Here is a 26388-nt window from a genome sequence, read left to right on the forward strand (position 1 = left end):
CCAAACCAGTATTTCTCCACTATGACAGTCCATCCTGTCCCAACTAAATTTGTCAGCATTTATACTCAGAAATGCTACTTATTTCCTTTCATAAAGCTACTTATTTCCCTCCTCTATGTCCTTCTTCCACTTTTGCTTATGTTCTTTGAAATAATGTCATCAAACCTGAAAAAAGGTATTTTTCAAGAGAGTACTTTTCACTGATTTGCTCCATGATATCTTTGTAATACAACCACAAATTCCACGGCCCCACTATAGAGACCAAAGGCATCCTGAGGGTTACTGGTAGGGAGGCACTGCCATACAAGAAATTGGAATGTGACAAAAAAACAAGGCTAACCAAATTACAGTAACTATAAGAACTATATAGAAACAGCTGTGTAAAAACACAGAGAAGCAGGCTGGCTCAGAGCCTCACCAAATCAAGGCTTTGAAAGCTCCCTTTTCTTCAGATAACTGATTCAAAGTAGCACTTGACAGCTACAGCAGACCTAATTCAAAAACTATACTTGAAGTGGGTAGTGGATTCAGGGTACCTTCTGAACCAAAATTTTGAAGGAACATCCACCAAAAAAATTATCACGAAAAAGAGATATTTGTATCAGGAAAACTCAAAAGAAGTCAAACCCAAATCTATCCATGTCTCATAAGACAAAGACTCATAGTCCATATTCTCATGCATCTTAAAAGTGATTCTTTTTTAACAGATGTTAGAAACCTACTCTAGTTTTGTTTTTCTTGCACAAAGCTTAATACTTGCCTCCTCCCACGGTGACATCTCCAGCCTTTTCAGTACCTCCCTAGTGTGGAGTTCCAGGATGTCCAGATTAGAAGGAGTTTTGGTAGCATGGTCTCGCAGCTTCCTCACCCTTCGTCTGGAGTGGTGAGGGGAAGCTGTTTCATGTGAAGATCGTGACGTTGGAGACACACCAAGAATTCCCTGAGTTTTAACTAGTTTGCTGTTTTCCTCCTGTAATTAAAAACACATTTCCGAATAGTCTCAGAGAAATAAAGCCACTGAAGTGCTGCTTCTTATTCACCTAATTCAATATAAATCATACAAACAAAATTGTTAGACCTTTTAGAGGAATAGTACATATTTCACTTGGATTTGATGAACAAAGCTTAGATGTATTGCACTTCTTTCCCATTTGGGGCTTTTCTGCTATTCCATAATGGTGGTGCTTAACACCAAAAGCTACCACCAAAACACAGGGTTTTGTTTGGGCAGCATCAGGTAGACTTGTACTGTACACAACAGGTCACATCTCAGATCTGTTCTCTCCGCATATAAATGTGAGAGTTTTCCATAATCAATATTCATTAAGGAATAAAGGAGCAAAACACTGGTATGTATAAGCAATCAAAAAATAAAAGGAAGGGAAACACAAACTGGCTGTGTAACAAACAGCCACAAAACATATGAGGGAGCAAAAGAGATGACAGTTGGACCAAAAACTAACAAACAAGTGGGAATGTGCACAGAATTTCAAATTAACAGTAATTATTTTAAGTATTTATAAGTGAAAATGTTTTAGAAATACTGACCTACAAATAATTTCACCATTAAAATTTTAAAAAATTTAAAAAAAAAACCAACCACAAAAACATTGACTATACATTTTCTTTATTTGAAATACCCATAGCTTAGTATTCCAAATAGCTTTCCTCTTGTTATTCTATTATTAAATGAACATTTAATGAATTAAAAGCTGAATATGGTAATCAGAAGCACAGCTACTATGGACTTCCCTGATTCCAAGATTTTTTTTTCTGCAAGTTTATGTAGGTTGCCTCTGTTCTTACCTCTACAGAACGAATCACTTTAGAAAGCTCTTTGATGAGATGCCCAGGCCTAATGTTGTCTGGAATTTCAAAGGCATGTTCTGTTACAAGCTGCATGCAAAGAGGGAAGAAAAGACACTTAATTAATTTTTTTCAGATAAAAGCAGAAATAATATGAAATAAACAGATCTACAGGGGAAAAAATAAAATTAAAAAAAATCCCAAATAGATTAATTTCTGTAACAATGACTGTAGACTTCTAGGACAGATACACACACACACACACAGAATCTTCCAGTCCAAGCTTTAGTAGGCAACAGATATCCCTCAATGTCTCCAAGAATCCAAAGAAGAGGTAATACAAAGCCATATTGACAAACAACTTTTTTTTTTACCCTCAGTACAGTAAACAGCTTCTGTTTTTCCTTCAGCATGGTCAACATAGAGACATACTTCAGACATTCATTCGAGTCATGACCTTCAAAACTAAAGACTTCAAAGCTAAAGACTGAGGGAATTTCACTATGGTAAAATTTTAATCTAAAGAGCAAATCAAGAAAAATCATCAGGAACCAAGATGCAGATTTTTAAACATCTCCCTGACATCTCATATTTAAAAATTACCTTCTTAGCTTATTTACAATCTAGTAGATTGGAAATGCAATTAAAAAAAAATAATCAATCCCTACAGTAAAATATAGCAAGCCATAAGAGTTTATGTTCCCTTTAATCCTTTGAAATAGTATCAGAGACGGATTTCATATTATACAGACACAACCAATCTGAGTAATTCCAAATGCTCTACAGTTAGATCTAGCAAAAATTACGTTTAATATTTTGTATGTAGTTTAAATGTCCCTCAAAACACTTTTAGTTAGAATTAAACAGACAAAACAGCACTCGCACACAGACCAGAATGACTGACGTGAATTCTGCTATCCCTTTAATCAACCATTTAAATGGAAAAACATCCCAAACACTTTCAGTTACCCACATTTAAAAAATGAGATTCAGCAGCAAAATGATTGCTAGAAGCAATTCGATACTGTATGTGCATTTCATTGAACCCAGCTTCCCCTCAGTCATTAAAACAAATGCTTTATCCCCTCCAAAAAAAGCCCCAACATGAATGCATAATCATGATATAATCATTCATTTCAGTGCCATTAATTCTACAGGAAAAAATTAAATCAGCTGCTATTATCTACCATTCTTCATTCTTTGAATGCATCACCTCTACACATTCACACTTGAGAACACAGTATCTCTGTCACTACGCTGCATGACTTTTCCAGCAAGTTCTTGGTTATCTTAGGACCATTCAATCCTTTCTGCTTAAGGACTTCACTCTCCCAAAGGTCTTCCTGTTCATGAAGACATCAAGAGGAAGTGACTGACGGAATCCTCCCAAACACTGGTTTAAACACACTAAGAAGCCTTCCTAATGCAAATGTAGTTTATATCAGAAGCATGTTATTTTGCCACTATGATTTATAGTAACTCCTTGAGCAAATTGAGTTCCACAGGCAAGTTCACTTGTTTGTCACGATAAAAGCTATCTATTTACACCAAAGTTTTCTCAATTAAGCTGTGGCAGAGAGATATGAATACCTACAGATGCCACGTCTGAAAAATTATCATTACTATTAAATAAGTTGGTTTTAAATTGTCTCTGCATCCTGGTTCTTGGAAAAGAAACATGCAGCCTTTGGGACTGAGGAATTCTCTTGTACTAGGGAAAACAGTAGCAACAAAACAGCCTAAGTATGCCAGATGTCAACTGCAGGTAAATAAAACAGTGAAAGAAAGCTATGATTCATTCAAGAGCTTCAAGAAATGGTTTTGCAGTTGTTGGAAATACACTAAGAAAGAAGAAACTTGTCTTAAAACAAGAGGTATAGATTAAAAAAAAATCCTGGTAGGCTAATGAATCCATCCCTCTTTGCAGAATAGCATGACAATGAGGTATATCAACACTTAAATATGCACAAAAAATAAAAATTAAAATAATAAACCCCACATACCTTCCTCTTCCCCCAAAAAAAAACCCCACACTGATTTTTTTTTTTCCTTCACAACAGCTAGTATTATCATTTTTAAAAACACAAAACAGTTGCCCAAAATAATCTTACTGGTACATGAACCAAACATCTGAAAAACTGACTCTGAGACCTGTTGCTTATGCAAGCAGGAAGGAAGTCAGAGCTAAAATCCAAGAGCTCAGACGACTGGGCAGGTCATCACCATTACTATGTGTAGCAATTAGAGTGCAGAATGATGGTCTGCACCAAAGCAATTAGAGGATACACACTGATGAAAGCCTTGCACAAACTGAAGTCAAATAAAGACATGAGAATTACAAAAAATTTAGTAGCACTCAACCTCTGTCCTCAGCATCTTTTAATTTTTGGCAGTTTTTAAACAATGCAGCAATGAAGATACCACTGCTGAAGGTGAGTTTGAAATTCTCTAAATGGTATATAATTCTCTAAGACAACTTCCATATGTCTTGAAAAGACATACTCCATGATACGAATGCGAACCCTCATGTAAGCTTCTTAAGGGAGAAGCAGACATTTGTCATTTCTGTTTCAGAATCTGCCTGAAACCCACAGTATGAGCAGATCATACAGCACTGTACAAAGCCCCTCCTGTCCTCACCTGCATACAACTACAATCCTATCACACAGATGGCCTGCTGCAAAGAAAAGATGAGCTCACGTATGAAGCAGTAGCTAGAAAAGGTGAACACATGGTACAAAACATGATAGCTGGTGGACAGCAGACGGCATTGTGGCTACATCCCTGATGCTCTGCAGTTTCCTCACAATTGATGAGTCTGTTCAGCCAGTGGTTTGGGAATACTCACAAGTCTCATTAGTAATCATTCAGAATGCAGCAAGTGCAATTGATTTTTCTTCCACAGAAAAGTAGAAAACATATCACATTCCACATGAAGTATTAATCATACTACTTAATGAGCTACTAGACAGTACACAAATGCTACAATACTATACTACAGCAATCTAGAAAAAAAGGAATTCCAATCCAATTTCAAATTAAAATAAGGATTTATATAGGCTATGTTTGATCTCAGTTATCAGCAGTCTCATTATCTGGCTTGCTTATTATCCATGCCCCAGATGCAGAGATAGCTTGGATTCACACGTGGTTTAACAGCTTAGGCACAACATCCTGCAAATACCTCTACACTACTCACTAGCTAGCTTTGATCCAGAACAGCACAGACCAAGGGACATTGAAGAACCAATTCAGAAGGCCAGCACATCTTCATCTGGAATCAGTAATGCTACACAGGCTGGACGCCAGCAAATTCCACATAAAATAACCACTTCTGCATTTGTGCCTCACATTTACTTCCACGGCGCTCATAACATTCGATGCAGCACTGTGCAATTATCATACATGTTGTATAGTAAGTTCTCTTAAAAGTAGGACTTGTGGGCAGAAAGACCAAAGAGACCTCAGAAAGAGTCAGTTCGAGTCATCAGGGAGAGCAACAAACTAGAATTAATAAACTCAGCCAGAACCTAACTGCCTGTCAGTGAACAGCACTTCCCAGAAGCACCAGTTCCAAGAGGGCTTAATAGCACAGGTACACAAAAAAGCACGTGTGGTTAGGTCAGATCCACTTCTGTGCCAAAACAGGTAAGCTTTCCTGGAGAGAACAGCACCAGCAAAGCCAGTATTGATGGCATGCTAATGATTTTACAAGAGTCAATCCATGTTCAGCAAGGACAGTATTCAACTGAAGTTAATATTCCTCAGTCTGAATCTAAATTGAGTCTTCGGCAGGTGTAGCTGAAATGTGCTTTCCAAATCACTGACTAATACAGGGCATTCCACCCCTCCACTGCCTCAGACTAGGGTTAATTGACTACATAAACACATTTCTTAGAAAAAAGTCCCATTTATCATCTTATCCTCTAGCATTCTTATTCCATCCTGAGCTGAACAAGATTCTACTTCTATCAGCTACAATACTTGAGATTATTAATTGGTCTTAATAGACTTTATTAGCATCATGGAATATAAAATTGTCATGATAATTTTCCCCAGATCAGCAGTATATACTCTCCATAGACTTTTTCAGTACTCATTAACAGATAAAAATAATCTTGAAATTTAAAAGGGCAGAGACCTTAACTTAGCTCTAAATCAAAACAGAGCTCAACAAAAAAGCAAACAAAATCACTTATACTTACTTCTTTTTTCATCCATAATTTTAAAGCAGTAAGTAAAGCCTTCACTCCTTGTACTAAATAGCTTGGAGGCTGGAAACCATCTTCCCTCAGTTCTAAAAAGGATACAGAAACCAATTTAGAAACAGTGAAAACAATAGAATGATACCTACCCTTCAGTCAATAAAAGTTTCTATTGTGCAACAACACATTAAAGGAAAAATTGTGCAAGCAAATGAAACATGACATCCTCTATTTATGTGCATACTGTAACAACAACAACAAAAGCCAAACCCATAACTAAAGTGATTCTACATAAAACCTTCTTTTTTTAACTTATTCTTGTGTGAATGAGGGTTAGCTTACATCATACTGAAGATCAATTACAAAAAATAAAAACAGATCTAAAATACATAACAAAAGAAAACATATTTGAAGAAAAAAATCACTTTTATTTCATTAAGAAATATTTTAGTCAAAGGGACCAGAAGGATGTGGGATGTATCTCTAAATTAGAATTTGTATCACTTATTCCCATACATACTCTGCAAACGGCTTACACTAACATACTTCCATTCCCCAAACATTTTCTCTAACCCTTTCAACTACCATAATTCTCCCTCACACAGTTTATAGCATTTTTCCTCCCAAAATCAAAGGGGACATGAGGTGGAAACCACTCTGCTACAAAGTGGTTTCTTTCTTCCTTTCTTCCTTTCTTAAGGAAGCTAGTGCTTCCAAGTAATTGCAATTCCTTTTCTCTTTTCCTTCATGGGGGTGAAAAAAGAAGGAAAAAGACAAATACTCCATAAACAGCCAAATGTAGATTACAACCTCTCCTCATGTTCCTGACAAATATTTCCACTTGTGAATAGCAAATGGATCAACACTAGAACTACTTGGCTCATTTTATTCCCTTAAAAGAATACACTAATAAAACACTGTTCTTATGGATAATGTATCAGTATGCTAGCAGAAAAAAGGAAGTTCTGTTACTGAACAGTTGTTCATCTCTCAAAGGCCTCCTACTTTTCAAAAGGTATGAGAAGGAGTGGCAGGCTTTGAGCTGCAGAATTCTTCCTGACTTAGTTGGTATGTCTGTGACCCTGCTGGCATTTTAGAAAAAGAACAAGAAAGATACGCTGTTTTGAATTTGCTTAAGGACCTGGATTTCATATAAAGTACTGCCAATAAGCCTGCACTCAACAATTTAGAGGCTGGACATCACCATTACCTTACACAACAGAACCAGTATCATCCCTTGTTTATAAAACAATGGATTCTGACTATAAAATATATAATTCATATGAGTCTTCATGCCAAAGCCCAACATAAGACTCCATTCTAGTCATGGAAACCTGAATTCTCATTTTTTATGATGGGTTTATAGGTCATAGCATTGTTCAGCAACAAACATCTGCTGAGCCAAAGATTAAATGTAAGAGGAGAATAAGTTTCATCCTCCTCCCCTAAGTCTCAAGAGGCTCCTAGCCTATGAACTCAAGGAGTCACCGGATAAAAAGGGGAGAGGGAAGAGTGGGGCCAACAGACACAGCTTATAGTTAGCTAGGTGATATAGAAACATACATATTCCACTGCTTTTCCAGCAGGAATACAGTTCCTGTGTCTTCTGATCAGTTTGCAAGCATTAAATATGCAGGACTGAGGCCAACCAAAGCAAGCTTTCAAGAAAAAAATACTCTCTTTTTGGAAGGAAAAATTTTCTGCAAGTTTGTTCTATTTGGTAAGATTTCTGAGTTGCTTTAGGTTCACCAGAAACTTTAAATGCTCATTTTGGAAACAAGGGTTGTTCAATGTCTTCATTAGCTGAAAGGAGAACAGATAATTTTCAATAACTTGTGACTGTTTCCACATTAGAAAAAGGTTATGTGAGATTCTGATCTCTTTCAAAGCAGAAGCTGAATTCAGCAGCCTCCTCTGAAGGTTGATTTCTGTCCTTTGAAATACATCATATTATTAAGATTAAATAGAGCAGGCAGAGGGCAAGATATTTGAGGAAAAGAAGGTGAAGTCAGACAGACATTCTCTCAAGCTCAATTATACACGGGTACAAATATAGCAATTAAAGAATAGATGAGGAAGTTTGGAAAAGAACAGCAAGCTCACAGGAACTGATGCATCCTTCCCACAAAATCCCTCACAGATCTCTTTCTCTTCACAACCAAGAGCAGAATAAAACAGGCAGAGTAACTGAAAAGGTCAAAGAAAATTGTAGAAGTGCAAAAAAGTTTCTCTGTTCAGCTGTGAAGCCACCAAGAAGAAACCCACAGACACAAGTCGGTGGGATCACTTCATCACTTCTCAAAGGAAAGGCTATCCAAGGGTACTCAAAGATCTTAAATGATATGAAAGAAGCCTGAAAGAAAAACTGATGCCATGGAAATAAGTTTCCTATCTTCCTTAAAGAAGTCTTGTGAGATAATGGCAAATTAATCCTATTTGGTTGGTAGTACAACTGCAATGTACCAGCATCTCAGATATTCTGCCTTTATAATCTAGAATATTTTCACTGACTGCATACAGCATAAGCATTAGATGAAAAACACTAAATAAAACACTAATAAAATAGTTCAAAAGTTCCAGCAGTAGGCTATGAGGTGTGAGTTACATGCACCACCAAATGCACTAACATTTCTGTTCAGTGCAAGTTACCCTTTTAATCACCTCTTGGTTATTACTACCTTTAATCATCAAAGCACTTTTTAGCAAGATCATTTATGAAAACCAAGAACTGCTGGATCTAGAACTGTCACATTGCAGTACTCACTAAAATCTGATAAAAAAATGATGTGACTTTCCAAAAAAAGGAAAAGAAGTAATTCAAGTCTAGTTTTCCAGCTTAAAAAGTCTCCCCTGTTCACAGAAAAGCAGTGCAATTTTCTTTGTTATCCATGAAGAGACAAAGAATTATGAAAGCAGATACAAGTGCATCTCTTAAAACAAGAATTACCTTTCAATGTTTCCAGTAAGTTTTTGGCCACAAACCAACAGATGGCTTCAAAGAAAGGAAATTTGAAAAGATCCGGGGTTTTTAGCCTCTTCTCCATTTCATAACACCTGAATAAGTGCAAATATTAGAAAACATGAATGTTTTAATTATCAAATTCATTATTCAACTATGTAATCATTCAAATTGACACAATGTCCAAAATAAAATAAAATAAAATAACCATGGCCATGATAAATAAAAGAAGTCAAGTACCACATAGTTAAACCCCAACAAGACCACAGACAAGATTGAACTCTGGTCTCATTCAGGCTCTGACCTTATCAAGTTTGACTGCGGCACTTCTAAGAATAAAGTTGGACTTCAAAAAACTAGGATACAAACCCAATGTGTGATCTTTTAACAGATGGAATTTTATCAGGATTCCACTGTAATAAATAAAAACAATATGTTTAGAAGACAGCTCTACATCTTGGACAAAACTAAATACAGCTGCCCTTAGAGCAATGCTGACTTGAGGACGCTCATTTCAACTCGGGGTCGCACACCTGGGCTTGCTTAGTTTTGTTTTACTCACTTATACTAATCTCCAATGTAGAGGTTTTTTCTTCCTTTTTTTTTTTTTTTCCTTTTATTCACCCAAATTCTTGCATAACCTTCATTTTGCTTTTGAAACTTTGCAGAAGTCAAATAAGAGAACGTGCTTGATACATTCTAACTGAAAATGCCACTATTGTCTGTTTGAGAGCCTGTATCAATTTGATCCTGGTTAAGCACATGAAGAAAAATCTCTATGAAAAGAATATCCTACTGACTGAGGAAAAAAGCATAGGAAGAGTTGTGACTAACCTGAGCTGCATGCCAATGTTGAGGTTGTGCAAAAAGTTTCCTCCAAAAGCCATACAATCCTGAGATGTGAGCACAGCGTGAATCCAGCCTGAAATGACAGATTGTGAAACTTAATACATACATATGAATTATTCTAAGACTGTTTTTAAATACATATATAAGTAAAAAATGCTGTTCCTGAAAGAAAAAAAAAGCAAACAAATTTGTATTCTGTGCCAGGAACGAGTAATGTAAATTTTAAAAACATGTAAACTCCAGTGTTTCAGAAATCCAGTGAACTGTAGTTTTCTGAAGGAGTTAAGCTTAAGAAATTTATCACTGGGAGTGGAAAGTATGCAAAGCCAACTTTTCAAGTAAAAACTCACTCCAAAACTCAAGTAAAAATTCAAGTAAAAGTTTTCATTCCAATCCACAAAGATAAGCAAGTCGGGAGAGAAAAAATATACTGAACAAATGATAGTCATAAAAATAAAACAGAAATTATATGTCTTTCAATATTTACATGTTGCTTACAGTAACCGGGTTGTTTGCACAACATAAGAAAGTCATTTAGCAATACTGAGGTTTTTCAAGTAGGAATTCAGAAGTGGTTCCATAAAGTATTCTAAATACAGTCATTCTAAGTCAAGTGAAATTATGATCAGTTTAAAACCCAGTCTAGACACTCTATAAAAATTTGTCACATAATTGAAATATTGTCCTTGTGAACTCCACTATTCAACGTGGTAGAGCATGGCCAATATGATGGTACTGATCTGGCTCACTACTACTGGATAATTTCAACTAAGTACACAGGAGAACATATGACATGAGCTTCCTGATTAAAAATAGTTACCTTTCAAATTTACACTGTGCAGCTTTACTGTAAATAAACTACAAAGAGGCTTTCTTCTTTCAAGATTTTCCTTCTGATTTTGCACACACACAGATGACCTTTGACAACAGATGAGTTGGCCAGACATTTGCAGACGAACCCATGGTTTCACCAAGGGTAGGCAAGACGTACAAACACAGGAAGCTTCCCAGCTTGAGGCAAGACCAGACCAAATCACAAGCAACTACAAAGTACGAAGTACCACTAAATCCATGTCCCAGTTCAGTTAATAACAAACAGCTCTAGTTGTTTTGGTATCATATGTAAAAAGACCTGAAACTGAAGTTACACTGGCAAAGCAACACACCTACTATGTAGCCGGGAAGGAAGTTAAGTTACTGTTGCAGGTTAACCCCAAGAGCTGCAGTTTCTGTACATGGTTTCATTTTCAGTCATCATCATCACAGTAGACAAATACCTCTGACTCTCCAAGGGATGTGTGTGTTTCAGTCCTTTTAAACACACATCTCCCCAGACACTGACAAAACTGACAACAAAGCCTCCTCACTTTTGCATCAACACTAAGGATTTTTATGGCATACCTGTATCAACTAAATGTTTTAATTTTTTTTTTTTTTAACTCATCTACTTGCTATTTGTATGCTCCAGTTTTGGTCAAGGTCCATGTAACACAGAAAGAAAATTCAGTGTAGACCACACAGAATATCTTGAATAATATTTAAATAACTCTAAAGAGCCTTCCAGTGCTATTCACCTACATGCAAGATTAATTTTAATTCAGAAGACTACTCTGAACATATTGCAGAGATTATGAAATAATTATGATATCCACTAGCATCACTGCAAGTAGGAACAGCAAAAGTGGTTTTCAGTAGAGGTCAGGGTGGGTTTTTTTCAAAGTCTTTACTCAGTCTTACAGAATTTCCCATTTTCTTAAACGCCTGTCTTGAAAACTAGTTTAATTTACTGGTTCTCCAAAGTATATGAATAAGGATGTGTGTATACACACATTTACATTTAAAAGTACCATTTTATGTGTATACACATGCAGATACCTGTACACACTAGAAATTACGATCTGATGATATTTTTCTTTACGGTCACATTGCAGTGAGAGCTCAGATCCAGCTGATTACTTGGGAAGCAGTGACAATTTTCAAAGATCTGTGGGCCACATTCTGTTCTTCATTCTGTAATCCTGCATTCTTTGTTCACAGATGTGTGAGCTCACACTTACAAACATAGAGAATTAATACCATTTCTTGCCAAAAACATATGGGTTTAAAAGCTCTGGTTGTTCAGGAATGTAAGTGCACAGAGAGGTCCTCCATGCTGCACAAGCTAAGAACTAGAACAGTAAACACTGAACCTCACAGGTTAAGAACTGAGAAATGGAAAAAATGCAGTAGTCTAGGAAATCCATGACAGGATAAGGTACTGACCATAATCTTCTAGGTTTATTCCAGAAGTAGAATCATAAGCCATTTTCCTGCTCTGTGTATTTAAAGCTTTCCCCTCCCCAAAAAAAAAAAGAAAGATAGCACCCAGGACAATTTTTAATAATTAAATAATTAAAAGTATTTATATGGATAGTTTGGATAACTGAAAATACAAAAAACTGGGACTCACTTTTATTGGCAATTGATTTGATTTATTAAAGACTTGCAAGGTAATGCTATTTGAGAGTTTAAATGGGGTGGGGTATTTTCTTTGATGGATTTTTCTGTGTGGGTTTTTGGTTTTTTGGGTTTTTTTAATGAAGAAGTTTAATTTGTTTGGCATTTCTCACAACAAAAACCAAACCAAAAAGAACACCCAACTTGTATTTTTAATCCTCTAGCCTACAACATAAGAAGTTTATGAGATGTTTTTGTAATTATTATGCCTAGTAAGCCTTGCAATATTCAAATATGTCAAAACAAAATTGTATCATAAAATTAAGATAAGAATTCAGTCTGGATACCTATCAAATAGTGAACAATCTGTGCTCTATTAATTGGAACTATTTCCCTGATAATCAAATTAATTTGCTGTCTTTTAATTGGGTAACAAACACTCTTTCATTCCCTGATAATCGTTATGACTGTCATGCAAGCTTAAAAGCTAATTACCTATTTTAAAAATCTAAATCTCTAAATTTTTTTTATTATTCTGTCTTTTAGGGGACACCAAATGTTGATAACACATTTATTTTATTACATTCTTAATTACTGTTGATTAAACATGCTAAGTAATAAGCGTAAATAATAGTAATAATAAGAGTAAAATCTTACCTGTTGGAACAAATAAAGTGTGTCCTTGCTTCACAACACATTTGTAACACTTGTCAACCTTGTCCCCAAAATATACTTCACTCTGGGTGACAGATGAACTCCAAGACTCATAAAGAGCCAAATTTTCATCAGTGGGCTTGATCAAATAGAATATCTTCTCACCCTATTAAGACAAATATATCAAGTAAATAAATTAATGTCCTCCTAGAGGTATACTACAACCTCTGAGTCACCCCTAACGAAGTAACAGATTGATCTAAATTGTAAGTATTTCATCTTCCCACCATGGCATGTTTGGGCTTCCCAGCTGTCAGTGTTTCACAACTGTAATCCACCAAAAGTTTAGACATAGTACACTAACCAGTTCATGTCTTGTGATTTAAAAGAAACCAACCAAACTTTTCACTGGAGTGTAAAAAATTCCAGTTTTTATAAAGAATTTAGGAATATGCACATACATATAAATGAGAAAACATGTCTCTTCTATGATATATACATTGTCAAAGTTTGTGAGAAGAATAAAAAGTTGAGTATGTCAACAATTTTCATTCAATTATTTATTCCTACTAAAACCTCACTATATCACCTTCCAGTCTACTAAAGTGATCAGTCAACCAATTATAGTCTAGAAGTCACCAATGGCATGCTACAATAAAAACATAAAAATGCAACACCAAAGATCAGTAATTCCCTTTCAAGCTCCTACCAGAGCTTTTCAAGCACAAAATTTCACACAGGTGATAATGCCATAGCAGAAGGCTGCATGCTGAATAAATTTTGTTTTGCCTAGTCATAATCACCCAGAGGGTGGTTGGGCACTGGAAGAGGCTCCCCAGGGAATTGGTCACAGCACTAAGCCTGACAGAGTTCAGGAAGCATTTGGATGATACTCTTGGGGATGGTGCTGTGCAGGGCTAAGGGCTGGACTCGATGATCCTTGTGGGTCCCTCCCAACAGCATATTCTGTGATTCTGGACACCAAGAAGCATTCATACCCAGAGAACATGGTACCAAACTGATGTTCCTCCAAAATCGATATGAAAATCAGTATAGCTGTCCTGGACACCCATCAAGCAATACTTCTGAACAAAAGGCTTAGGGAAGACAGAATCATCCGGCCAATAATTTTCCACCCACGAAAGCTTTCTGGCAATATCTGGTACTTCCACTAATTCAGACATCCTTTTAAAAAACAAACAAACAAAAAAGAACTGTAAATATAAATAGGAGTAATCATGTCTTTTTAAATGACAGCTTCCTACAAAGATATTTATTAGTTCATAAGTATTATGTTTCATACCCGCATTACATCACAGTAGCTGTCTACATAAAATACACATCCTCCTCCTTTCCCACTACAGGCATTATATTCCTACACATTTTGTTTAGCTTAGTGAAAACCACTTCCTACATTCAAGGAATTGAAGTCAATACTCACTTTGTGTCTGAGAATTCCAGGCTGATCACATTCAATACTTTGGGTCGGTCAGGATTTGTGAAGTATTTAATGTAATTATGGAGCTTCATTTTGCTGTCTGCTTGTCTTGCTACATCTATGACATCTATCACTTTGTCACCACCTGTGAAAAACAGGATGACTCTCTTAAGGCTATGACAGATTAAAAAAACTTCACTTGTTTAAGAGAAATTTAACTTTTTTCCCAGCCTTTATCAGAACATTTCTGCACAAATACTCCACTACTATCAGTATTCTCTTGGATCAGAGACAGATCAGCATAAACCAACTTTTTATTAGATTTTTTTTAATTACTATAATCAGCTAAGGACAGAACTGAAAACACTCTAAAAATAAATCCTCTTTCCTGTGGCTAGCCAAAAAGAAAGAGTAGTATAAAATGACTGCATCTCACTTTAAAAAAAAAAAAGGTGGGGGGCACTATGGTTGCAATTGGAAAGACTAACATGGAGAAAGTTATCAAGGCAGATCTATTCCTCACTTTTCCTATAAATCATCAGAACCCCCCACCTTCCTTATATATGTGCACAACTTGCAAGCACAGTCATTTCATTTAATAATTATCACAACTGCACTTCATTTCTGATGACAACAAGGACTGGTTTACACACCATGCATTTTGAAGTGATACATCTAGAGAACTACACAAGCAAGAAGCAACCTCTAGACAAGACAAAGGACTAACAGCAACATTATAAAAGCAATTGTTTTATGCCCATTTAGTTACACAATGGGTAAATTTGACAATTTATTTCGGAATGCTGGAACATGTCTAGATGTACATTCTATATATAATTACTTTAAAATAGCAAGTTTATATCATCTTGATAAATTCCAGTTGGAATAGTATTTATTCAGTTCTCTTATTTTTAATTTCAATAATAGAAAAGTAAATTTGTCACATTCCAACTTTTTCCCTAAACTGGACAACCTGGTAGGTCAAAATGTATGCATAAGGGTGAGATGATCAAGTTTCTATCTGAATAGACAATAATTCAAAAGAAAATATTCAGAAGTATCACAGTGAAAATTAATCTTTAAGGTAGAATGCACATTACTATTTGACATTGTAACAGTAACGACATTCCATATTCTCCAGTATCTCACACATAGCTTGCACTGAAATTAACATATTTGAAAGTTGAGAAGGCTATAGGCCTATCACATATCCAAAAAGACACACACCAAAAAAAAAAAAAAAAGAAAAAAAAAAGAGAATGAAAAAAACTCCAAAGCATAGCTTTAACTGTATTCTCTGCTAGTCTCGAATTTACAATAAATACTTAGCCCTCTAGAAGCTCTTATAGTCATGCAAATATTTATTTTATTTCCACACAGGATCATTTCAATAAGTACTTCAGAGTGACTCTTACCTACATAGCGTTCCACATCTAAAACAGAGAAAGTTGGTGGAGGAAGTCTGAGTCCCAGACCATCTAACTTAGGAACCATAATGGGAACATCAAACCCATGTTTCTCCAAGTATCTTTGTGTCAACTGGCTTCCATGCATTTTCAAAATTACTTCATCAGCACTGGTGGAAAGAAATTATGGAGTATTAGCAGAAAAGAATACCCAAAGCACTACTGAAAAAGAAGTCTCAGTTTAGGGCGAGGACAGATGGGAATGGCTATATTTGAATCCAAAAGCAGAAACAGTACAATTATATTAAGCATTTAGCTAAAAGACAAAGAAAACAAACTCAACAAGCAAAGAAACTTTTACTGCACACGTAAGCTGGGAACTCACAGTCGTTCTATACAACTGAAAGGATGGGGAAAAGGCATTCTCAGAGAAGGCATTAAAGTACATGTTGCTAACAACAACCACCACCACCAGCTCTTCTAAAGAACTATAAGCCATTATGTTTCAGTGAGATATCCAATCAAGATCAGGATGAAAGTGTAACCACATTTCTCTTCTTTCCTCTAAAGCATGTGAGAATGGACAGACTACCAGTCCATATGAATGTTCTGTGTTATTTGGAATGAAACTGAGAACGATTCAAGAACTATAGGAATAGACAGTCAATACTCTGACAGCTGAAGCACAGTAAAGAAAACCAAAAACCAGTCATGCTACTGCTCCCACTCCCCCACAAAAACACCCCCACAAGGCTCAAAACCTGTCACACCACCCTGCAGCAGTCCCAACAGACAACATATCCTAGTGCACAACTGAACAGGGGAGGCTACCGCATGGAAAGGCAAATGTATCCATCTGAAACAGGGATGGGACGTGGGGAATTGTAATGGAGAAGGAAGTTATCATCGACCTTCATTTTCTGAAGCAGAGAAATGCTAGTTGCCTCCCCGAAGACACACTCTGCTGACCCCGTTTCTTCGCTTTTTCCACCCGAATGTGTGAGAGTCGTACCTTGGGAAAGAGCGCGCCCGCAGCTGTTTAACGAAGGTCCGAGTTCCAGCCTGCACCGGTCTGGAACCATCATCCGGCTCCGTGTAGTCATGTCTGTGCCAGTTTCTCCTCTTCTTCACTACAAGTTTCAGAAGGGTTAAACTTTGAATTAGTTAAATCAGATGGTTCAGATTAGCAGTCATCCCATCAGTGAACCAGACACGCCTCAATCACATTACAATGATGAACAAACCTTATTGTTTTTATCAGGTGACACTCTACCCATTTTCAACAAACGAAATCTGAAGGGCACCTGACAGTAATTCTCCCTACTTCTATAGCTCCTTCTATATGAAAACCTCAGTGCACATTGTACACAGTTCAAGACTCCATATGCAGCACAACACAAATAAACAGTTGCAGCCTGAAAGTTGTCCAAACAGATAATATCAGCAAGGAAACTAGAAATTCAACTTTAATTTCCTAAATTCCTTGGACTTTTTTAATATACGGAAGAATCACACCTCTGGAATATCCACAGACTTCATTTTACATATTCACACAACATTAACAAGACCTAATCCCACTGTGCTATCTCACCCTATGAGCATGCCCATATCCAGTCTGATAATATCACTGCTATTCATTACCATGTGCTGTTTCTTTTATCCACTGCTTATGTCACCATAACAGTGTTGGGTGCAAACTGTTTTAGGCAAGAATGACTTTTGCAATACATATATAATGCAATCACTGAGCCCCAAATCATACAACTTCTGAGTGATGTAAAGCTTTAATGCACTGTTACAGCATATTAATACGAAACAAAAGATAAATAAAGTTCGATTACAATTTTGGGAATCTGAAACTGATAGTTCAATAGCAACAAAACTGCATTTTTAACAGTTCTTCATAGTTAAAGGGCCAAGGAAATTGAAAAACTAGACATTCTCATAAAAACTATTGTACTGATCTCCCCATGACAAATGAGAGATACCCAAATGAAAAATTAAAAAAAATATTTTCATAAAATGGTTTTGGTTGGAAGGGACTTATCATCTAGTTTCATGATGCCATTATTAGGGACACCTTCTACTACACCGGGTTGCTCAAAGCCCCATTCAGCCTGGCCTTGATCACTTCCAGGACATGGCATCTACCCCATCTCTGGGCAACCTGTGCCACCACCCTTACACTAAGGATTTTCTTCTTTATATGTAATCTAAATCTACCCTCTTTCAGTTTAAAGCCAGGGGTGACAAGGGGTGATGATGGGTGACCTTGTCATTTCACTAAAGGTCTCTGTAAAAAGTTGCCTTATTTCTTATAAGCCCCCTTTATATATTTGAAGGTTGTACTATAAAACATTGTAAGCTGTATGCAGCCTCCCCATTTGAACTTTTCAACCTTGAGTGAAGTAGAGGACAAAGTGACCAATGATATTGCGGTGAACTTAGTGCCCATCTTCAAATTTTCATTATTTCACGACAAATCATTTCCTAATGGATATTTCATATATTCATCTTCATCAATCACTCATTTTGCACCTTCATTTATAAAGAACACAAGCTGACAGCTTTGAGAGGAAGTCCTTGGTTATATCACCTATTTGTCAGCAAACTGCTCTCTGGAGCACTTCCTCTCTCTGCAAATAAACCTGTGTCTCTCATTCTCAAGCATTCTCAAGCCTTCAACAAGGCTGAGAAGCCTTATTAAATCACCAAAGAGGTTGCCTCGGCAAAAAAGGATCATCATCTCAATCTTGGAAAGAATCTCCAGGAGTGCTGAATTTCTTACCTTTCTATTTACTTGCCACCTATCACTTGCAACACTAAGAAACATACTAAGAGTACAGACATTTTAAGGTTGTATTTCAGTTTTTCTTAAAAAGGCCAAAATCTGCTTCACAGCTAAATAGGTGCTACTGGAGGACTGTCCCAAGATGATTTACTAACACCAGATTTATAACTTAACTGCTAATATTAAGCAGAAATTTAGGTACACATGCTGAGGAAACTCACAAGAGGGAAAAATTACTGTTATTTGTCAACACAGAAAGTGTTTTACAGGTGTCTACCAAACAGCCTGCAATGTAAACATGACACCCAGACAAAGAATTGCATTAATAAAAAATTTAACTTTATGGAACAGCTTATTTTTAAGTTTACATAAGTCATGATGCTCCTAAGAATCAAAAAAATTGCTAGCAATACTGAAAACTGTAATAGGAAGCTAAGGATGTAGGAGGGGAGAAAATAGTTTCTAAAAAGAAAAAAATTGGTTATATAGGAATAATGGGCATCATATAGTCATGACACATAAGAGGTAATTATTCCTATTGATGAGCTGTTTCCTGCAGACATGACAACATGTACCCTTTAGAAGACATTTAAGAGAATAAACTGACATTTATAGCTCTTTGCTAAACTGAAAACCAGTGCTGCTTAATGAGCCAACTATCCAAATACTGTAAAACTTCATAAATAATGAAGCTAGGTTTATTAAGTTTTCAAAGCTATTTTCTCAGTCATAAATAATAATACAAGAAATTAGTAGCTAATACTAATTTGCAATAGAGTAGTTTCCCATAAATTCGCTGCTGTTACAACAGCTCATTAAAATTGTAAGATGATACAGCTGCTTAAGAGATTTTATAGCACAGACTTTCCAAAGTCTGTCTTTCCAACACTTAAAAATCAGGAACTAAGGTAATTCTTTTACTTGCACTTGGCAATATACATCAGCCTTTCATAACTAAGAGAACACTGAAGAACTGAAAACAGTAGGGAAAATTTTCTCTGCTTACATATCTCTCAATTCTAGAGCTCTTTTAACCCCTTAAGACATTACAGTAACAGTTGCAAAAAAAGAAGAAAATAGATTTAACCTAATGGATCCTAATGCTCAAACTAAAACCAACAAATAAACCCTGCATAAGTTGAAATGGACATATAACACCTCCCCTCCCAATCACTCCAAACTAGTGGAAGGAGCCAGTGTTCACCCTTAGTGTCCCTGAAAATTGAGGCAAAACTCGCTGTGACAACACTAAAAATACACACACTAAAAGTACACTAGACAGCTGCAGGGAGGGTAAGAAAAGCAAAGGAGTGTGCTGGAAGTTTTAATGAAAAATATTCAAAACAATGGGCCAATAACTGTACCTACTTAGGCAGATTCTATTCCCTGCCTTCTCACACTGCTGGACTGTTTGCCTTACAGACCTCCACATGGCATTCAAATGGGGACCATCAAGAGGTGAACAACCCTACAGTGAGGCCCCAAGTCTTGGAAATTGTACTCCAGGTGATTCCCAGTGACCAGAAAGGCAAGAGAAATTTCTGCATGGGAAGAATGAAAAATTCTAAGGAGCATACCATAGAATACACTGCTAAGGCCTGGGACACCATCTCATATTGTCAGCTCAGACCAAGTATGGACACTACTATCACAGGTAAAGAAAATACAGGTTGGAGGGTATTTTCAGAATTTGAGAAACCAAAAAACAGATTAAAAAAGTATGTCCTGACAAACACAGTCCTCTTAACATTCACTGCACCTTGTGCTCTCTCAAAAGCTCTGGATATTAGAGTCTGGTTGCAGATCTGACTCACAGCATTTATGCAAACAGAGCATTTTCAGACTTTAGGATCATTGAGAAAACTTAGAAAATAACAAAATATAATATGAAGACTCTAAACCAAATAATATTAAAAAAACCCTCCATAGTATATTATTATTTTTTTAAATTGTTCTTTTTTAATGGTTTAGGATTAATTATTTAGCATTTTACATACACAGTTGCTTACTAAGAGTCTTATAAAACCTCTTTCAAATCAGGAAGAGTATTTTTTGTTTGAAATGCATGAAGAAACTGATCAGTTCATTTGATCTTTCCATCTAACTATGCAGTAGCTTTCTTTTCATTACTGGAACTTTTACATAATTAATTTTATAGGACACTGAAAGTAACCCCTCATTTGTACCATAAAGTATGTGTTTCCTGCATATTTTAAGTATTTTTTTTTGCATTACCTTATTTGATTATTTGTACTAATGTCTGTTGAAATCACAGATATACTTGCCCTCTTACAAAGATGAATTTTTGTCCCTTTCAAAACTCTTAGACAAAGTGATTTTAGAATACAAAGCTGTAAATAAAAATGTTTTATTTTACTGACATACATAATTTCATATGACTGAAGCACTCTGGAACGTTGCTGCCACACTTGAAGTCATAAGACTTAATCAGTCTCTCTAAACACTAAAGTAAATAGAGCCCAAACCACAAACTATCATAGATTTGATTCTGACAGCTGAGAACAATTAATAACATTCCTTGTGAAGACATATTTCATTCTATCACCTCTGCTTGGGTTGGTAAGTGACATGTCTGAAGCTTGTACTAAATCTAGATGATCTACACACTTGAAGCAATATAATGTAATAAGGATAATTTTAACCACAGATTCTTGTCTTCCTGAAAAAACTTCCAAAATAAAAATCACTGTTATCTCACTGTCAAAGTACTAAAGGTGACTCAGCGCTTGCAGTAGATCTGGCAAATTCTGCATTACAAGAAAGGTTATTCACAGGTATCAGCATGAAGCACACTAGTTCTCTTAAGTCAAGGAGTGAAAAGAAGTTTCAGATTTAGTAGTTTATTACTTGGAAAGTCTGATATGATCCCTCTTCTACTCCTCCTCCTAGTCCCTCTATTCCACAGGAAAAAAGAGACAGAAAGGTGGGGAAGAAATAGCTGTTGTTTGTGTTCTGATCTATAAGAGACATAAGCAGATTTTTAACTGAAAATGACCACTGGAGTACTAAAAACTACAAGCACATAAAACAGCATTTATCTTACCTTTTAGCAGACAGACCCTGAACTCACATATTACACAAGATACATATCATGCAACATATACTAATTACATCAAAAACTGACACTTTATCGTTTTGTTCATATTCCATAAGACTACCACTGATGGTGCAGCAGTTTTAAAAGGTATTTCTAAATGTAAAGTAAATTCAGCTTTGAAAAATATTCTAGATCTTAGGTCACTGTTGACTGTAAATCATTATATAGCCTTCAAGAAGAAAAAAACCCACCAAACTAAAACACAAACAAACCCACATTAGAAAACACAAATGACCATGACTGTTTGGAGGTTAAAGGCACGCACTGCATATATATATTTTTACGGTCTGAACACAGACATTTAATTCATTGTTGGAAAACTGAAATTCATTTTTATATTTTTTACAATTCCGTTTGAGAACAGAAGTCATGGAGGAAAATCCAGGGAGTTGGATAAAGCAGTATCCTTTCAGTAGTTACAGACAGACAAAAACTGTTCTGTTTTTCCAGTGCAGATCGCTATACCAAATTTGTCTACTGAAAGGAGAACCAGAGATGTTTCTTGTTGCTCTGTTTCACACTTTTCTAGCAAATCATTTTGACCTTGGTGGAAACTTGTTTATAAATCAGAAACCCAATAAACTAGAGCTATGTAACTTGCAAGGACATAAATGGGGGGGGGAACAAAAAAAGCAAAAACAAACAAACAAACAAAAAAATCCCAAAAACCAACCAAACAAACACGGCTCACAGGATATTCATATTCTCGGATTTCACTAGAGTGTTGTGGCATAGCCTACAACCATCAAGAAAGGTAAGACACCTAATTCCTACATTTTTTCAAAGTTGCCTTCCATGGTATTATATTTTTGATAATTAAAATGTAGGAACCTTGAAGCCATTTTTCGCATTTTCCTTTTTTTTTTTTTTTTTTTGAATTACAATTCCCTAATTTTTATTCTCTCACTCTCTGCCTAGTCCAGATTGGTTTTTTCTAGCTCTGTGCACTTCGATTTCTCTAATCTATAGCAGTGGCTTATATTTTATTCCATCTGCATCTCCACATCAGGGAACCTTTCAGGATGGGTTTGTTTATTTTGTGGGTTTTTAATCAGCTCAGAGTTAGTCATGTAGAACCAGTACCTTCTAAATAATCAAACTCATCTTGAATATTCTTCTGAACGGTCTTTTTCAATTGTACACGGAGAGAAAACAGGCTGAACGTGTAAAATGAAATTTGAATAAGCCATACTTACTTTGAGAAGGTCCATGGAGAATTGCACAGTTGGGACAATGGTATAGATCAATGTCAACAGCATGGTGCTCCTCTACCCCAACGCAGCTGGAATAATATTTTTTAAATGTTAATGAGAATACACATACGGTTTATTTTTCAAGCTAAAAATAATTAAATCTTAGGGTTTTATCAAAACATGCTTACTCTACAAAATTGTAATGAGATACCAAATTATCTCGACTACTGGGTTGCCACATAAATTTTGAGTAATAATTTCTTTACCACTGAACAGAGAATGCCATTAAAAGGAAAAAAAAAAAAAAACATAAAAGGAAACAAGAATCAAATTTCTATCAAAGTGAGCAAATCCATAACATATACACACCATTACCTCTCATCTCCCCAGAAACCTTTGATCCTAATCACAGGAAACAGTTTATTCAATTTTCCTTATAGACACTGAATTTTAAAAAATCTGAAGTTTATGTGCTGTCAATTTATAGAAGATATAATGGAATTTTCTTCTTAATTTTTTTTTCTGCAGAAAGCACATAGCTCATTCCTACCCCAAGAAAAATTACTGAAGAATACTTTGATGTTATTCCTGAAATCTTCACACTAGTACTAGCTTCCTAAGTTACACACAAGTGACCACACAAATAACTTTGTAGAAGTGTTTTTGTTTTAAAACAGCAACAAGTATTTTAAAGAGCCCTTGACAGATGTAGTGTTTTCCCAGTGCACATTTTTTTCCCAATAAAAGTCAAAGTGGAATTAAAATTGAAATCTTTATAATACTCCTGACAAAACATGTACACTGCTGGTATCTAAATAACACAGTTTTAAAGTCAAAATTAGGTATGTTTTCTTAGAAGTTGAAACAGTAGAGGCTAATGGGAGAAAATGTGCTTTTGCATAAAGTTCTTGATAAAAAAAAACGTAATCCTTGCTTGCTGGTCGAATCTGAATCCTGGCAGAGTTCTTCATTCTCTGAAAAGTTTATTGACACTTACAAACTGCTGACTTTACAGTCAATAAGAAGCAAGACTACAAGACTGAACATTTACACCAAAATTAGATATGTTTACTCAGTGCACTCCAGTAACATAAGAACTTGAACAGTACTCCAGTCACGTAACCCATTTCATATCAGAAGTGTAATGACTGCTTAAGCACTGAAGCCTTGAAATGATCCAGCTCCACAAAGTCTTTTCCCTAGCAGCCTAGTGCCAAACTGCTGACACGCTCCAGCAAGTGTCAGAACATGCTGCCAAAACAATACCCAAAACAGTCTAGCACTGAAAGCACAATGAGCAAATCCAATCTGAAACTCCCATGGAATTATATCAATGCGAAATACATCACTCTGAATACTCTGTAAACAGAGTCAGCTAGTTCTACTTCTCCATGCAGTACATACCACATGAAATTTAGAAATAACATAGCTTTTTCATATGCACACTATTTTAAAGTCTAAATACGAAACTCAGCTGCCAGAGTTCATCGCAATTCTTGCAATATTTAGCATCTGCTTTAAGACCACAACTACAGGAATTGTTATTACTTGAAAATCCAGCTGACATATAAACAAAAAGGAAGGCAGAAGCAGTCTTTAAAAATGCATGTCCCATTTCCTTCTGCTTGTGTTCTCTCTCTTTTTATAGAATGGATGAGTGACTCATAATCCTATGTATTATAGGAAAATTGTTTTTAAATGTACATTCTAAAAGCCCCAAATGAGAAGGCTGGTTTTACACATCCTTAGGAATCTCATTATTTTAGCATAAATTTCTAATTTTTCAACAGCTAAAGATATTTATGTTCCACTGTATCTTGATCAAGTTTGCACTTCATCATTTTGCTTGCTGTTTATCTGATACATTCATCATCACGCAATCAGGTTTTCTTTCTAACAGTAAGAACTTGGCATAAAAATACAGTAATACCTTCAAGCTTTGACAACTGCTTGTCATACTCTATTTAAGAATGTTCATTTCATTGTCTCTTATAGAATGTTACAGGTAACAGAATTTCTGCTTTATTTTGAGGCTTTGCACTAACCACTTTGCTGATTTGATTAATTCTGTAACCTTTCAGGAAGGCACATGGGATTTTGTGTACAGAGACTGGAGTGGTATTAAAATAGCTGGAATAGCCATGCAATAAGGAATGCAAACATTTTCAGTCTACTGTTTATCCTGTAAACTCAGAACTAACTGGAAAGGCAAGACGCTAACTGGGCATCATGGAAGTGAATTAGTAGCAGTTGCCTGACTGAAGCAAATGGAAAATGAGGTGACAGCACCTGCATTGCCAAGGATGCCACAGAGCCCATCAATCACACACAGCAAGTCACTTTCCTGAGTCCCTTTCTCCAACATACACAGATGACTCTGACATTAATCACTCTGGCTACTAGCAAGCAATCAATTACTGTGGTAAGTGCAACTTCAGACCTCAAGCATCAAAGCAAGGTCACCAAGAGGTAGCAGAGAGCCTGGAAAGCATTAACATACTCAAACACAGCAACACTGCCAATCCACTGATGTTTTCCTGAATGAAATATTATTACCCTTCACCTTGCAATCAACCCAATCCATTTGGGTTGAAACGTCTTTAGTATGTATTACCTAGTTTTTGAATTGCTCATCTCCTGCAGGGAGGTTGTAGATTAATCCTCAGGAATGGTGAAACGTTTACAGTATTACAAAACACAATACAATAATACCAATTAAAAAAACAACTGTATGAGACTTTGCAAAAATACATTCCTAATTCTGTTCATGAAGGCAGAAGGGCTGAACAGGCCCAATATTGGTCGAAATGTTCTGTAAGGAATAGCAAGGTAGAAAAATTTAGTTAAAAATAGACTCCATGACATCAGTCTCTGAGTAGTCAGACACTCATAACTTCCCCAAGGTGTCTACTATCAAGGCAGAGCCAGCAAGAAGTAGCAGAAGAATCAGGGAACTTACTAAGTTTTTTCACACACAAGAACATGCCCGTACCTTGCAACTGAAGGAATCCTTTGCTACCAGAAGTTTGAGGAACCCATTCTCCATACTTAAATCTCACTGGAAGGTGAATATTTTTTACTTATTCTGAACTTTCCATTTGATCATTATATTTGTAGCTATGTAAAAGAAGCAAGTGTAAATCAAGAACAACAAGAAGAGGATGATCTAACATCTCTGACAGGTACCAATGGATCTCAGCTTTTCTGTAAAGGTCAAATAAGGCTTCTTTCACAGGCAGAAAAAAATCCTGCAAAGGCTGTTCTCTACCACAGTATTGTTATTAATTTAGAATTTAAGAGACGAGTACAGATAATTCAGTATGACAGATTCAACAACTATTTCACAATTATGCTAGAATGTCTTGTACAAGGACTTTGCAAAAGTCCAAAACATTTACAGGAAGTATTATCCCTGAAGATAAATTGCATGGTTGTACGTTGTGAGCCACCCAAGGCATCTGGCACATCTCTCCTACAGCAGCACAACATGAACAAGTATTGGATCCATGTCAGTCACCACACAGGTTGCTGCA

At 36.0% G+C, this 26388-nt stretch overlaps 1 protein-coding gene across 3 annotated transcripts in view; it reads right to left on the bottom strand.

Annotated features, from left to right (window-relative positions):
* KDM7A (lysine demethylase 7A) overlaps window positions 1-26388 on the bottom strand; it is a 69757-nt gene that overhangs the window by 20029 nt on the left and 23340 nt on the right. For all 3 annotated transcript variants that reach the window (XM_050324127.1, XM_050324126.1, XM_050324124.1), the window contains exons 2-12: window positions 22859-22944; window positions 16766-16883; window positions 15763-15923; window positions 14351-14492; window positions 13908-14094; window positions 12913-13075; window positions 9805-9892; window positions 8959-9065; window positions 6012-6103; window positions 1807-1896; window positions 761-970 (exon numbers count right to left, since the gene is read on the bottom strand). In XM_050324127.1, coding sequence (XP_050180084.1) covers window positions 761-970; window positions 1807-1896; window positions 6012-6103; window positions 8959-9065; window positions 9805-9892; window positions 12913-13075; window positions 13908-14094; window positions 14351-14492; window positions 15763-15923; window positions 16766-16883; window positions 22859-22944 — 1444 coding nt within the window. The remainder of the gene's footprint in view (window positions 1-760; window positions 971-1806; window positions 1897-6011; window positions 6104-8958; window positions 9066-9804; window positions 9893-12912; window positions 13076-13907; window positions 14095-14350; window positions 14493-15762; window positions 15924-16765; window positions 16884-22858; window positions 22945-26388) is intronic.

Source organism: Myiozetetes cayanensis, unplaced genomic scaffold, assembly GCF_022539395.1.
Source record: "Myiozetetes cayanensis isolate MyiCay16 unplaced genomic scaffold, myiCay2020 scf3, whole genome shotgun sequence".
NCBI classification, from domain to species: Eukaryota; Metazoa; Chordata; class Aves; order Passeriformes; family Tyrannidae; genus Myiozetetes; species Myiozetetes cayanensis.